The sequence below is a fragment of the Peromyscus maniculatus genome, chromosome 12 (genome assembly GCF_049852395.1).
Source record: "Peromyscus maniculatus bairdii isolate BWxNUB_F1_BW_parent chromosome 12, HU_Pman_BW_mat_3.1, whole genome shotgun sequence".
NCBI lineage: Eukaryota > Metazoa > Chordata > Mammalia > Rodentia > Cricetidae > Peromyscus > Peromyscus maniculatus.
The window spans coordinates 84,361,557-84,378,260 of record NC_134863.1 but is presented as its reverse complement, the minus strand read 5'-3'; the positions used below and the strand labels follow the sequence as shown (position 1 = coordinate 84,378,260).

The window sequence follows — 16,704 nt, the reverse complement described above, 5'->3', positions numbered from 1 at the left end:
AGTCCACAAATCCAAGAATGCCAAAACACTCTAAGGAGAATACATACAAAAATATGTAAGTGCGTAATAATCAAATACAAAGATGATGTGTTTTAATCACCCTGCAGGAAAAGGAAAGCAGACCACAAATACACAGTGCTAAGAGCAAACAGAGACAATGCGATTGGAAGGGGCCGGACCATCTTTCTGAAGGAATGGGGCATGCTAATCTAGAATTCCAGACCCATGTCCCTGCAGGCAGTGAGCTGCCACCACCAGAAAGACTGCATCCTCTCAGACAAAGGCCTGAAGGAAAGCCTTCCTCCCCACGGTGCTTCCTGCCAGGTATTTATCAGAGGTGAGAAGAGCAACGAATAAACTACTGGAGGTCAGAACGCCCTCTGCTACTGACAGCAGCGCACACACACACACACCTCCAGACGACTACAACAAAGTTTAATTTTTATCAAATACACAAGAAAGAATCACCAAGACAGATCACATACTAGGCTATAAAAATCAGACTATAAATTTTAAATGAGTGAAATCACATTTTGAGACCACAGTACTATTTAGCTAGAGATAAGTTAAGATGTCTAGAAAATTCTCAAATAATTTGAAATTGCGTAACAAGATAATTGTGAATTAAAGAAGTCACAAGCTACGTCAGGACACTTCAGAATACTCTGACGAGATCAGCAAGTTTAACTCAGTGTTACACCAGAGGCCATGGATGCCAGGACCAAGTGGGCTTCATCACAGGTTAGGGTAAATACTCCAAAGACAATTAACAAATTCACTCTGTAACAGGAGTAGGGGGGGTCACATGGTCATCTCTGTAGGTGCAGACAGGGCAGTTTCTAGCAGGACCTGACATTCATATACAAGCCCAAAGTTTGCAGACTTGACACGAAAAGACAGACCTAGAATGCAGACTAATGCCAAGACAGCAGCCCAGCCTGGAAGGCTTGCACTGCCTGTAGTTAGGAGTCTTTAAGGAAACAGCAATAACACTGTGCTGTTAGTATACACTAGGACAGGGTGATGGAGAACAGCCCAAATTTGCAAATATAAAAGGTGAATTGGCTTTGTAAAAAAAAAAAAAAGGCACCAAATCAGATGACAAAAGGCAATGTCAGCCAATGATGTTCAACACCGCCCCTTCACATGACTCCATGTCACGTGATCAATGTCAGCCAATAATGTTCAACACCGCCCCTTCACATGACTCCATATCACGTGATCAATGTCAGCCAATGATGGTCAACACCGCCCCCTTCACATGACTCCTTGCTCAAAAATGAATTCAAAGTGAACCAAAACAAAGTTAGGGGACAATCCAAAGAATCTTTAGGAGAAAACATCTGTAAAGTATATTTTTACCAACTCGGGAATTTTAGAAAAAAAAAGTTCTATAGATTTGAATAGCACCATCTATTATTAATGATATTTTACTCACAGACATTTCTGTGGCATCCAAAAAAACCATGCTTAGAAAAGGAACAAGCAAGCCACGGCCCAGGAAGAGGTACTGAGAGGTAATGAAGGCCTCACACCCAGCATAAGTAAGGCACTTATTAAAGAATAAGAAAAAACTGAAAGGTCTATTAAATATTTTCTAAAAATGATAAACACACACACACACACACACCCCAGCAGCACAAACACTGAGCACAACAATTAATAAATGGGACCTCTTGAAACTGAGAGGCTTTTATAGGGCAAAAGACACAGTCAATAAGACCAAAAGACAGCCAACAGAATGGAAAAAGATCTTCACCAACCCCACATCTGACAGAGGATTGATCTCCACAGTATATAAAGAACTCAAGAAACTAGACATCAAAATACTAAACAATCCAATTAAAAAATGGGCTAAAGAGCTAAACAGAGAATTCACAAAATAAGAATCACAAATGGCTGAAAGACATTTAAAGAAATGCTCAACATCCCTAATCAGAGAAATGCAAATCAAAACGACTCTGAGATACCACCTTACACCGTCAGAATGGCTATGATCAAAAACACTAATGACAGTCAATGTTAGAGAGGATGTGGAGCAAAGGGAACACTCCTCCACTGTTGGTGGGAATGTAAACTTGTACAACCACTGTGGGAATCAGTATGGCGGTTTCTCAGAAAATTGGGAATTGATCTACCTCAAGACCCAGCCATACCACTTGGGCATATACCCAAGGAATGCTCAATCATACCATAAAGATACATGTTCAACTATGTTCATAGCATCACTATTTGTAATAGCCAGAACCTGGAAACAACCTAGATGCCTGTCAACTGAAGAATGGATTAAGAAAATGTGGTACATATACACAATGTATTACTACTCAGCAGAGAAAAACAATGACATCATGAGGTTTGCAGGCAAATGGATGGAACTAGAAAATACCATCCTGAGTGAGGTAACCAATACCCAGAAAGACAAACATAGTATGTACTCACTCATAAGAGGATACTAGATATAAAGTAAAGAAAAATCAGACTGCAACCCACAGAACCAGGGAGGCTACACAGCAGGGGGGACCCTAGGATGACTGTGGCTTATACTAAGTTGGGGTTTTACTCAATTACTGGGCAAGCCTCAATGAAACATTTCACTATTAGGATAGGAATTTATACTGTATCAAGCTTATAATAGAAAAATAAATAAATAAATAGAAATGAGGGGGGGAAAAAGAAAAGAAAAACCTGAAAGAAGGTCTATTAAATATTTTCTAAAGACGATAAACACACACAGGCCCTACGCCCTGGCAGTTCTATTCTCAGACAATGCCACAATAAAAAAAAGACATGTGGTGTTCTCACTAGCATTAATCAATTAGTCCCTAATTAGATATAAACAGAAAGTTTACTGACAGATAATACATTACAGTATAGTCAATAAAATACCATGAAGCAATAAAATGAATCAAGTCCTGAGATACACAATATGAATTCCCTCAAAATATTGTTTTATTAAGTGTGATACTTAATCTTCATTGTCAACTAAACAAGGCTTAGCAATCCCCATGGAAACCAATCTCTGGGTGCACCTGTGAGAGGTCTCCGCACTAGGCTAGTTGAGATGGAGGTGGAGGAAGTGTCAGGAGCCGGTCCCACAGGTCCCGAGTCCCAGAAGGAATGGGAAGGGAGAAGGGGGTGAGCAGCAGCACCCACCCCTCTGCTTCCTGACTGCAAGCGCAGGGTGACAGCCACCTCCTGACCTCTGTCACAGTGGCTGCACCCACCGGCTACAGAAGAACCCACCCCTTTCTCCCGTAAGTCCTTCTGTCAGGTGTTCCGTCACAGGAGAAGGTGCACATGCCAGGTGACAACAGCAGAGACTGTCACCTTTATGAAGTGCACCCACTGATCACATCCACCTGCGGCAGGAATCAGGAGGACAGAGAGTCAGAACAGAAGGCAGGGCTGGGTGAAAATATTCCGTCTTGTGTTAGGTGGTGAATGCAAATTGAACACTTAAAATATGCACATATTACTTCAAATAAATTATGCAATAATTTCAATAAAATAGCAAGATTTGCAGTCTTACGTTTTTGTCCACTACAGAAGAAAAATACTTTTAAATGTGGATTTTCGGTGGTATGAATGAGAATGTTCCCCATAGGCTCATGGGTTTGTCAATTGGTGGAGGTTTCTGTGCAGATTTTGGATGTGTGGCTTTGCTGGACAAAGTATGTTATTAGGGTAGGAATTCCAGGTTAAAGCCACACACCATTCCCAGTGTGCTCTCTCTGCTTCCTGACTGTGGTTGAAGAATGTCCTCTCAGCTCCAGCTCCAGCCACCATGTCTGCCTCCTGCTGCATGCTGTTCTAGTATCCGGACAAGAACCCTCTGGAACCTTAAGCCCAAATGAACTTTTCCTTCTCTAAGCTGCCTTGGCCATGGTGTTTTATGACAGCAATAACAAAGTAACTGATAGAGATTTCATTTAAACCCTGAATATGGGCTTCTGAAATATGAAAGTTAACAACTACACAGGCAGCCAAGGACGATAGTATCTGCATTTTTACCATCTCTCTCCCACAGTATGATCAGCTGACTGATTTATTGTTGCTGAAAATTTAGTTTTGCTAAAAGAGAAATAAGACAATCACTAAGCTTGACTATGGGAAATCTCATTGAATTTATGGTTAATTAATGGGTATTAAGTATATGTTAAGATTTAATTAAAAAAGAAATAAGATCTATTAATTTCTGAAATGGTCCTATTAATCAATAAACAATAATAATTATAGCTCAATTTGGGAGAAATGACAGCTGACAAACCAGTTCTTTAATTTTAAAAAGACAGAGGTTTGGGAAACTGAATGGAAGAAAGTTTTATTTAAGGGGGAGGGGAAGAAGTTTAAATTAAAAATGGCAACAGACTGTACCGCAGAGCAAACATAAAGGAGTCTAGCATCCTCAATGTCAATTCCAACAGGCAGAGTCTACCTGGAACACTAGAGAAACCCGAAGACTTTCCATAGGAAATGGGCCGTGACTGATCCACCTAGGACACACACAAAGAGACTCCAGGAGTCAAGAAGCTGCCACTAACCCTGAAGCCAGTGTGCTTCACGTCAAGACTGAGTCTATGAGTTTCACCCATGCACACAGGAGTGAGGCCACAGGGATCGTTTAGAACTCGAGACTGATGGCTGACAATCAGAGGGAGGCAGGATACAAAAAGTTGCAAACCAGGTATTACCAGACAGAAATAAATCTACATATAAATCTCTGAGCACTGTAAAACTCATCTGATAACTAGACTAGAAGGTGTCAGGCAAATTACAGAGACATTTGGGCTGGGGATGTAGGTCAGGGGCTGGTGCTTGCCTGACACCTCAGCTACACAGCAAGTTCAAACCTGCCTGGGCTACATAAGACAGACAAAGCACCAGGGTTGAAGACATTGGCTTGGTGGTTAAGAGCACTTGCTGCCCCCCACCAACCTCTGCAGGTAAACACACACACACACACACACACACACACACACACACACACACACGGACAGAGACACACACACGGACAGAGACACACGAATAAAAATAAATCTTTAGAAACAAGAATCATTACACACTAAAGGGTTCTACAACTAAGTAACTGTGAATTAAAACAGCACCCTCAGCTCCCTAAAGATGACACCTGGTGGCTGCATCACTAAAATACAGGATAAAGGAACCAAAGAACAGAAAAGTTCTTAAATATGGAGAATGCAGACTACAACCATAAGATAACATGTGTGTGCCAACTTCAATTGGTCTGCACATTCTCTTCATTTGATAAACTAGACTAGAAGGTGTCTGGCAAATCACAGAGACATAAAATCAAGATGCAAATTTGGTACCCTTTACTCTAATAAAGGGACAGTCTTCAGATATAGCCCTGCATCAGAAGACACAAACATTCTGCTATCTCAGTCACTGAGCCGGGGACCTGAAATCTGCCACAACACTTGACTGTCAGTTCTTATCCTTAAAAATATCACCAACTGCCTAAGCTTAAAAAACATCTTTTCCACTTAGAAAAAGTTAATGGACTGCACTTATGACTTCTGTTCACAGCTACAGCTACAAGCTGTGAAACTTAGTGATTCAGTATTGAAAAGAAGCCTTCTAGCTTTGTCAGCTGTCTCCAAATACAGGCAGACAGTAGTTTGCTTGTTTCCAACGAAGCCCAAACAACCCTGACCATTAAACAAACACAATTCAGATTAACTATACTCAACTTGTGAACAAATACCACCTTCTAATTGTTAACTATAATACTATTGTCAAGCAAATTCAAGGAACTCTATGTTGGCAGCTCTGGGGAGGAAAAAAAAACAGAGACAGAAAAAAAGGGCAGGGAGAGAGAAAGGAAGCCCCCCAGAACAAGTGTCCCCTATTTTACCCGTTTTCCATCTTTGGTCTTCTTTAAGTTCCAGGTGCCATCGGGCAACTTCTCAAAGAACTTCCTTGCTTTGGGTGCTTGGTCAAGGATGTGAGCAGGTGGGATGCCCAAGACTTCCACTATTTTATTCATCTGATCCACCTGTGTTCAAGACAAACCAAACCTGTCATTTCAGCTGTACATTCCTTCACTTCTGCTCGTCAGTTCTTTCCTAGATGAGCTGCATATATCCTCTGTGCAAGGTTCTGTTCTGGACACTGAGGATACAGTACAGCCAATAGACAGAATACATTTTTGCCCTCATGGGGCCACACACTCAACAGAAGGGAAGGCAGATAATCAACAAGGAAGAAAACAAATCTGCAGTGTGCCTTGGGACTTCAGATTCAATGGAAAACATGTAAGACAGAATGGGAAGAAATTCTAAGTGTCAGTTTTTAAAGTTTTAAATAACCAATAAAATGTCACACTAACTTATAGACACTAATTAAAATTACTGTTTAAATGAAAACTATTCACTCACACAATTGTGTTTCTATCATAAAGCTAGAAACTATGCTTAGATGCAGCACAGAAAAGTAGAGAGAGAAGAATCCTGTTTTGGAAGAGGCCAACTAGAAACATAGTCAAGCCTCAGAATCCTTAAGGAACTGATTCTGGGCAGGAATAGCCCAGCCCCAACCCTACGGACGCCGAAATCCATAAGTACTCAAATCTGTTGTATAAAAAAAATCTCTGCATGTAATTTGTGTATGCCCTCCTATACTTTAAATCTTCTCTAGAATACTTGTAATTACAAACACTAGAGAAAGTCGTTACACTGCACTGTTCAGGGAAGGGCCAGCACCTGCTCACCACAGGTGGCATTCCTGCTATGCTAGACTTGGTTTACCAGGAACAGCTACACTGGTAGATTCAATTAACCTAAAGACCGTATTTCAACATTAAGACAAAAGTAATCTCAGGTATAATAAAACTCAAATTCAGACATTTGTAGTCTACCGTCTCATAGACAAATCCTAGAAATGAAGACATGCCTGGAATAGTTTTCAAGCAAGTTTTTTCCTAAACATTTTTGGTTGAACTGAAAGCTGCAGAACCAGAGGCAGCAGAAAGACCATAAAACCTGAGTCTGAATAGAGAAACAAAGAAGGCAGGCGGGGAGAAGGACCAGGCCGACTGGGGGGCATCACAAAGGCCCCACTGGGAAGCTGACCCGAGAGAGAGCCCAGTCTCCAGTGCCGTGTGGGAACCAGCAGGAAGAAGTGTAAGGGCTGGGCAGGGCTGGTGGTGTTTTCAAGGGACCACAGAAAGACAGTGTGCTGTGTCTGAGGAAAGGGGGCAAGAGAAAACGAGTCACCGCACACACAGAAGGGAGATGTCAAACACAAAGAATTTTTGATTTTGACAATGAGAAAAGAGGGAAGCCAGTAAACTCCCAGGTGATCCTAATAATGTTTAATCCCAAGAAAGTTGGGAATAATAGGATAAAATTACTTAAATTCAAATAAAAACAAATATTATGGAAGTTGCTTCCAACCAGCTCATGAATGAAGTTAAAATTAAATGTGAAAAAGAGGGTGGAAACTGGGTATGGTGTATATCCCTTTAGGCTGTTATATGAGAGGCTGAGCTAGAGGAATACTTGAGTCCCAGAGTTTAGGACCAGCCTTAGGTAACATGACAAGATCTCAATTCAACCAAAAATAAGAGCACCAACAAAAGTGAAGTATGGTGGTATTTTATTTTACTGAAATGTGATTTCATTTGTATGTTAATAAATAAAGTTGCCCGGGGGTCAGAGCTATTAGCAAGCCATAGCGAAAGCTGGGCAGTGGTAGTGCATGCCTTTAATCCCAGCACTTGGGAGGCAGAGCTAGGTAGATCTCTGTGTGTTCAAGGATACAGCCAGCATGGAGACACACGACTTCAATCTCAATACCAACCAAAGAAGACCTGGAGGTCTGTACAGACAGGCAGTGATGAGGCAGTCATGTGGTTGGGTTTACAACCAATGAGAAGGCAGAACAGAAAGACTATATAAAGACAGACATACAGGAAGTAGGTCTCTTTTGGAGAAGTAGGACCACTGCTAGAAGAAGGGTAAGGTTTTTAGCTCTTAGCTCTGACCTCTTGGCTTTCTTCTTTGCATTGGTTCTGTGTTTCTTATTTAATAAGACGGTTGGTTACTTCTACAGTGAAGTTATTTGGCCTTTCTTTTTTCATTTATAAATGAAAGTTTAGATTATGATCCTAAATAATTAACTTTTCTACAAAAACACAAACAGGGTTCTACAAATAAGTAATCAAAACCAAACCTCAGGTGCTCTGCGGGCGAGGTCGCTGTTTCTTACTCCACATCTATCAGAACACGGGAAGCCTGAAGACTGCAGGCTCTGAAGCCCTAGACCGACACTTCCTAGTTCATCTGAAGAGACCCAGGCTGCATCTACCAATTGTACTGTCCACTGCTCTTCAGGACCAAGTCCCGGTCTCAGGGTTTTAACCAGTGCTCACACTATTATCCAGGGTGGCCCTCGATCACCACACACTGAGGCTTTCTGTTACGGTACTTAAACCTGCAAAATACCTATGAGATACCACCCTCTACTCTAATTTACTGTTCTCCTTCATTAACATATTAACGATCTTAATTACCAGTTCAGAATTCTAAACCTACCATTATATAACTGACAAAGAGTATAAAATAAGACCAAGCTGACCTCATACCCAAGTGATCAAGCTGTTAAGTAGACACTCTCCTAGGAAGACAACTTTCAGATGGCACTGTCTCTATGGAAACAGAGCTGCACACCAACCCTTCACATACCTCATTGGCACCACTGAACAGAGGCTCTCCAGTATGCATTTCAACCAAGATACATCCAAGGGACCACATGTCGATAGCAAGGTCATAAGGCATTCCCAGTAGCACCTCTGGAGACCGGTAAAAGCGACTCTGAATATACTGGTATATCTGAAACATATTTCAAAATAGTATTAAGTCTGTATATTGTTTTTATTTATATATTATTTATATTCAACATCAGATTAAGAATACTACTCACGGCAACAGAAAAGCTCAACATTACACCATGAATACAGTTAAATAACTAAACATTTCAAAGGAATAATCAAACAAAAAGTTGGTTAAGAATTCAGACCCTTTCATGTAATGCAGTCCTATATCAGTAGTCAAGAGAAATAGGAAACCAAGTTAATTACACTGCTCTCAGGCAGTTGTATAGCATGGGTTAGGACCTGGATTTGATCCCTAGCAAATTCTGAGATCACAAATACTCCAGTCCCAAATGTTTTAGACATGAGGTATTCAAACTGTACTATGTTTCTGAGTGTTGGCAGGTCAAGCAAGCCATCCTCCTGACTACTTTGGTTAATCAGGTTTTGCATCCAATCACTGAACGCCCTAGCCCAGGCACACACGCTTGCCCTCCAGCCACCTTCTGAGTCTGATCAATATAGTACAGCCATGGGCAGGGTCATACACAAACACCTTGCAAGTATTTCCCATGTAACACCAGTACACTTTAGCACTTCAACATTCAATGGCCTAAAGTAAGATACCTCAGTTTGTGCAAACAGAGATAACACTGCTTAATATGATGACACAACACAGGACTGAATTTAAATCAAAAGGAAAATTCCTAAGTGAAAAAAATCGACTGAAATTATTCTCACAGTGGACATGTGTTTCCATTCACAATGTATTTTACTCCTATAACCAGGAACAACTCTAGGCTTTTCAACAGCATTTCAGGCTGTACATTTTGCTTCCTAATCCAATTAAGGAAATATTTCTACAATTATATAGCTTTTCTACTAAAAGATAATTGCAGAAATGACAAAAGATAAGCCTGCTACTTAAAACCTAGATAAAAGCTGGACAAGATGGGAATTCCACAAGCTTGAAAAACAAAGAATGGGGATGCTGATATAAAAATAATAACATCTGGCCGGGCGGTGGTGGCGCACGCCTTTAATCCCAGCACTCGGGAGGCAGAGCCAGGCGGATCTCTGTGAGTTCGAGGCCAGCCTGGGCTACCAAGTGAGTTCCAGGAAAGGCGCAAAGCTACATAGAGAAACCCTGTCTCGAAAAAAAACCAAAAAAAAAAAAAATAATAATAATAATAACATCTGGATGTTAGCTTTAAGAAGTTTCAATACCTTTATGTAAATAACCTTGACCTCTTGAGAAGGAACCCTGTAACCTCTGTGTGTGTAAACACACCATCAGCACAGACGTCATGATGCTACAAACTGCAGTAGGAAATTTGCTTTCCTGAACCAGCAAATTTCGTTTTTGTTTTTGCTTTTTGAGACAGGGTTTCTCTGTATAGCCCTGGCTGTCCTGGGACACTCTCCCCTCCCCCCACCCCCGCCTCCTCTAGTCTTGAACTCAGGATCTGCCTGGACCTGCCTCCCGAGTGGTGGAATTAAAGACATGCACCCCCAACAAAACCAGCTAAATTAAACCACAGTAGACATGTCTGGTTTTTTGTTTTTTCGAGACAGGGTTCCTCTGTGTAGTTTTTGTGCTTGTCCTAAATCTCGCTCTGTAGACCAGGCTGGTCCCGAACTCACAGAGATCCGCCTGGCTCTGCCTCCTGAGTGCTGGGATTAAAGGCGTGCGCCGCCACCGCCCGGCCAGACATGTCTGTTTTTAACAGTGTGAAGAAAACCAGTTCTGATGTCTGGAATCTGCATCAACTCAAATGTAGTGGGGGAAGGAAAGATCTAAACGTATACATCAGAGCAAGCACGTCCGGCACCTGTGCTGTTTCTACACAGCACCATGATCACCAAAAACACCGTATCTGTGTGCACTCCTCGGTTTTAAGAAATATTATTTATCTTGATGGTGTAGAGAAATAATTTTTAGTCAAGAACCTAGTTCAAGTTAGAAATACCCAAATTTATACTAAAGGCTCTACTTACAAGCTACAAATCACATAATATTTAATTCTTTTATCTTTTACTCTTTTTGAAAATTGCTAGCATCAAAACAATTTTAAATGTCCACTTAAAAAATCATTATCTTCCAATTCAAGTATTACAATCTGGATTTTTAAAAGATATCAGAGGATGTAAAACACGTGCTACATGTTCAAGATAAACATCCCCCCTCTAACTGCCTCCAAACTGTAAATACATTGTTTAAAACATGTTTTTCATAGCTAACTATACTGTTCTACCCAATTCTATTGTTAACTCACAAGTCCCAAAGTAACACTTACCCTCTGCCCCAACTGACAAGAACTGCCAAAATCAACGATCTTGATTGCACTTCTTTTGGGGTTACACAGGAGGATGTTCTCAGGCTTTAGGTCACAGTGAATGATACTAAGTTCTGGAGTCGCAAGGAAAAGCAGTGCTGTGCACATCTGCTGTGCAAACTTTCGTGTTAGGTTCAAAGAGACCCCTCGGAAGTTGGTGTTCCTCAGCAAATCATAGAGATTATAGGACAGCATTTCAAAAACTAAACAAAGATGGTTCCGAAACATAAAGTGGCGTTTCAAATGCACTGAAAGAGAAAAGAAATTTCACTTAAGTTATACATAATGGTGAGAGGAGCGTCAGCATAGCCTTGTGTTCTCCAACACTCTGCTGTGCAGGGCCAAGTTGAAGGCGAGGCCCTCTGGAGGTCAGCCCAGTGTACGAGCCTGTTCTTCCACTTGTTAATCAGATCTGCCCTCTCCCAAGTTGGACAAGCACAGTCTACTGGGTTGTGACATCCCATCAGAAAGCCCTCTCCACTGGCTTTGGTCAATGTATAAACCTGGGTTTAGCGGTCATTTTCACCAATAACTGGCTAGCAACTGTCTGGCAACTGCCTAAGTACAGCAGTCTATTTTGGGGTGTTAGTTACAGCAAGTATCTGGACATCATGCAGAGTAAGTTCTTGAGAATCCATGGTCAACATGTTTATTATGTTCAGTAAACTGAGAAAAGAAAGTCTTGTGTAAAACTGCGAAGTCCATGTCGAGCACAGAAAGAAACGAGCAGGAAGCCTGTGCCTGGGGACAGTCTAGAAGACGGGAGCGACCACTGCTGCCCTCTACAGGGCTCCTAGTAAAACCCCAGCTGTGCTGCAGGGCCAGCAGCCAGCAGAACAGAGCGGAGCAGAGCAGAGCAGAGCGGAGCGGAGCAGAGCAGAGCGGACAGTCAGTCCTCTAGAGCCACAGCCTTCACACACGCCCTCTCAGACACATCAGAAAGCATCTGTGAGTCAATGCTACGATCATAGGCCAACAATGTGAAGGTCTGAAGTCAACTCTTTACTATGTCTTGTAGGATCACAAAAACAGCTTTCTCTACAGATCTCTCCAGAACAACATAACAGTATCCAAACACCCATTGTGTGAGAAACACACACAGTTCCGGACTAACTGCCTTGAGAAGTACACATCTATAATTATTTTTAGCATTCATGATCTAAGTGATCTAGAGTTAGAAATAACCACACAAGAAGCATTCTATGTGGTTCACATAGGAATCGACAGCATTCCTTGACACTGCAAAGTAATAAAAAAATCATCTTTCAATGCTGCCTAAGGGTGTGTATTATCTATTCTTAGTCACTTCACAATTCCTAGGTATAAAACTAAAAACAGCCCCTTGACACCTCCCAGACATGGGCCCCGTAGGGATTTTCATCTCCTGATTAAGCAGTAGTCACAAAAAGAATGCAAAAAAATTCTGAAGTAAAAAAAAAATCTCATTGTGAATGTGAAAGTCTGCTCAAGAAGCTGTAGAACCAGAATGTTCTTCCAATGAAAGATTTCTCACTTGCTGCTAACCACTCCAGTACTGAGAACCTATGACACACTAGCAGGAAAAACATTAATAAGGAAAACTCAAACAGAGACATGTCTGTTCATTTTTTTTAAAACTGGATTCTGAGAAAATGGAGAGTTAGTAAGATTTTCTCCAATATATGAAATGAAAACACTTTTTTGTTGTTTGTTTTTGGTTTTGGTTTTGGTTTTTGGTTTTTGGTTTTTGGTTTTTTGAGACAGGTTTTCTCTGTGTAGTTTTGGTGCCTGTCTGGGATCTCACTCTGTAGCCCAGGCTGGCCTCAAACTCACAGAGATCCACCTGGCTCTGCCTCCCGAGTGCTGGGATTAAAGGTGTGCGCCACCACCGCCCAGCATGAAAATACTTTTAACCAGACCGCTGTCACTAAATATTCCAGAAAAGAAATGATTCTGTGAAGAAGAGAGTAAAAGGGAAGGGTGGGGAAAGCCTCATGGATGGCAGTTTAGAGTAAGAAAGAGCTGAACTCTGATACCCCGTGGCATACGGTGACCATAAAAATAAGAATTTACTGTGAACCTCAGACATGAGGAAATGATTCCAAATACTTTCATCACAAACAAATAATGAATGCTTATCCTGGCTTGAACATTATGTAAGAAGGCACACATACACTGGTAGACAAAAAGGTGTGCTACTACTTGTGCCAATTAAAATAAGATACACCATATGGCAGGTGTTTTTAAAGTTCAAACGTGAGATCATCAGAGTCAATGATATCTGTCAACTGCCCAAAACTCCCAATGTACCATCAAGAAGAAACCTTGAACCTTAAATGTGAGCAGCTCAGAGGGTCTAAACCTCTGTTGCTGCTGTCATCCACAACGGAGTCCTCAGTTTTGTTCTGAGCCACTGTGGATTTTCCACACAAGGCACAAATACAAGGCACAAGAATCAGGAAGAAGATGAGGCATGTCCAGAGATCTCTATAACTCAGGCATCCCTGGGCGCCCCTGGACACTAAATAGAACCAATGTGCAGAGCAGCTTCAGGCAGTGTGGTGAGGAAAGGGTCTGTTCTGACAAGGAGGAAACATGAAAGGCTGTCACAGGATGGGGGGTCTCTCAGACAGACGGACGGACGGACGGACGGTCTGAATTATCTGAAGCTCACACTGTAGGCATTCTGGGAGGACTAAGCCATAACACGCTCTCATGACTTGCTGCTCTAAGATGCCCATTTGAAATCCAGTTTCATCTATGACATTACATTTCCCGTTACAGTATTACAGCTTCAACGCTGTTACGTCTCCGTGTGCACATGTTCCGAGTCAAACATTAAGAATGTCCAGTAACTTACTAACAGCAGCTAAACCTTTAAATGGCTACAGAATTTGGGGTAAATTGGGCCCTTCAACATTGGCTGTGGAAACAATGGATACCTGGGTGGTGTAGGTTTATTTTTTTATTTCTTTTTCATTTACATTATTTTACTTGGAAATGTTCATATGAGTACAGTGAAACTAAACTTCAGGAACAATGAAAGTCATTAGTTTAGGTATCAACAGAGTATTATAAAAGGGAGGCATTGAAATTATTTACATGATGAAATACTTCAGAACATCAGTGGTATGAGCAGCTTCATGTGACACCATTTCAACTGTGATTTTAGCCCACATACTTTCCAACAATGTTATCATCTAAGTAAGAAATAACCACTGTCATGGAGAACTCCTTTGGTGCCTCTGTATTTGGGAGCAGCATTTTGTCTCCAACTTTGACACCTTTTTTCAATCTCGTCACCCTTTCCTTTCACGTCTGACCCCACAGCTAATGCCACCTTTAGTCACAGTTTCAGGGACACTCATCAACTCATCCTTTGTCAAAGAACAGAGGATACTTCTGTGTGTGTGTGTGAATGTCTACGGGTCACATATGTGTAGGTGTCTGTGGAGCTAGAGGAAGACCTCAGTCCACCAGAGCTGAGTTCCAGATGGTCTGCGAGCTGCCTGACATGGGTACTGTGAACTTGGTGGCATGTGCTTCTAGCTAGTGAATAAAACAATGGTGTTTCATGAAGCATTAACATTTTAGATGTGATTTTAAAAAATATGAAAGCTGTGGGAATGTAGAAATGGCCCAATGGATGAGAATGAGTATGTTCCAGAAGACCCAAGAGTTTGATTCCAAGCACCCATATCGGGCAGCTTCTACAACTGTCTGTAACTCCAGCTCCAGGGATCAGATGCTTCTAGCCTCTGCAGATCCCTGTAAACATGTACATACACAAAAATAAATCTTTTAAAAGTATGAAAGGTGTCATTAGAAGCTTTTTGGCTCTAAACTTCCCAAATTTCCCAATTCTTTGCTCAGTGTTTTTGTTTCCTGCAGGAAGATGGGTATAACAATGAGACAAATATTGAGTTTGGGCTTATGCAGCGGGATAGGTCCAGATCCTAGCCACAGCACCCTGAGACCTTGCACACGCACTACCGAAAGGAATTTTTCTGTAAGTTAAAGCTGAAGTCATCCTCCTGTGGGACGGCCAGAGGAAAAGCAGTAGAGGAGACAGGGTGTAACAGCATTCAATGCTGCTTCACTAGCCGAGTTCCCCGGGGGCGGGTGGGCGGGCGGGGTGGGAGCTGAGATTCCAGTTCATTAAAAAGACACATCAAGCCCACAGTGCACGGTCGAGTCACCGGACACGGCCTCCCTGGACACGGCCCCTGTGAGGTGAGTGAGAAAACAAACAACAGCAGCCCGAGCCGCCAGCCCTTACCTATGTAGTACTTCATTTCAGTGTCATGTTTGTTCATGAGCTCAAGCAGCCGCACTTCGATCTGGGCTTGATTCAGAAACGCTTTCTTGTTCTTGATGATTTTAATGGCAACCCATTCTTGTTCCACTCGATCATAGGCTTTTACGACCTACAAAGAAAGACAGGCAGCCCTCAGTTTCATCAGTGACAGTGTTACAAGTTTACATTTCTCCATATTGTCTACCTACTTAACTCCCATTTCCCTGTACCTCCCTCTAAAAACAGCCGCTTCCACTCCAAGGACCAACACTTGACCACAAGGAGCTAATCCTTCTTGAGAACTGATCTCCTCTTGTATCCGCCGTACAGTAGTTCTAGATGTCCACAAAATGGACAACTTCAACAAAACAAAAACTGTTTTCCTCCTTCAGAAACAATATGACTCCTGACCAATGCTCAGATTTTAATTTTCACTCTTCTTACTAAAACAAACCTGTGTGTGCATATGTATATATGTACATACATAAATACTTATTTATGTATGTACATATGTGTTTTTTAATTAATCATATTTTTTAAAATAAGACAATTTACTCAACTACTGGGTGGTTGTTGTTGTTGTTGTTGTTGTTGTTGAGATAGGGTCTCACTGTAAACCCTGGATGGCCTAGAACTCCCTACGTAGACTAAGTTAAAGTCAAAGTCACAGATCTTCCTGCCTCTGTCTCTCCAGTTCTGGGATTAAAGGCACACATCATCACTTCTAGCTCAACTATTCATTTAGTGTAGAAAAACAATGATATAATCCCAAGAATACATAAAAGGTTCTAATACTTCTCAGAAAGCAATTTCCTAATTTTAAATTAGATTCTCATACATAAAAATAATGAAATAAAAGAATGTTTATTTTTAAAAAGTTACCAGTAAAGTATGATAATGGAAACGCCATAATTAGAAGATGTTTTAAAATTCTTCGACCTAGACACAAATATTAGACCTATCAACACATTACACATTTGTAATATGATATATATAGTCTGATAGGAGGTAATGGTTTTAGGTGTATTTGACCACATTCAAAAGGTCTGGAGGTGGAAGAATCTCAAAAGATGCCAATGTGAAGACTGACAGTCTCTGGGTTAGGAAAGACAAGTCTGTTGCACAATCTGAATCAGTCAAGGTCAAACATACTGGAAATAAGTTATGCTTGGTTGGAATGAAAACTGAACTCAATTCTGAAAATTGTTATCCGCTGCCTTTTATGTCAGAAGTTATGCCTATAAGCATGTGACCCAAGT

General features: G+C 41.3%; 1 protein-coding gene across 3 annotated transcripts in view; it reads right to left on the bottom strand.

Annotated features, from left to right (window-relative positions):
* The window catches only part of Dyrk1a (dual specificity tyrosine phosphorylation regulated kinase 1A), a 136,762-nt gene that overhangs the window by 12,236 nt on the left and 107,822 nt on the right, over positions 1 to 16,704 (bottom strand). For all 3 annotated transcript variants that reach the window (XM_076549271.1, XM_076549270.1, XM_076549272.1), the window contains 4 exons: positions 15,428 to 15,575; positions 11,131 to 11,417; positions 8,706 to 8,852; positions 5,876 to 6,016 (listed from right to left, as the gene is read on the bottom strand). In XM_076549271.1, the coding sequence (XP_076405386.1) occupies positions 5,876 to 6,016; positions 8,706 to 8,852; positions 11,131 to 11,417; positions 15,428 to 15,575 (723 nt within the window). The remainder of the gene's footprint in view (positions 1 to 5,875; positions 6,017 to 8,705; positions 8,853 to 11,130; positions 11,418 to 15,427; positions 15,576 to 16,704) is intronic.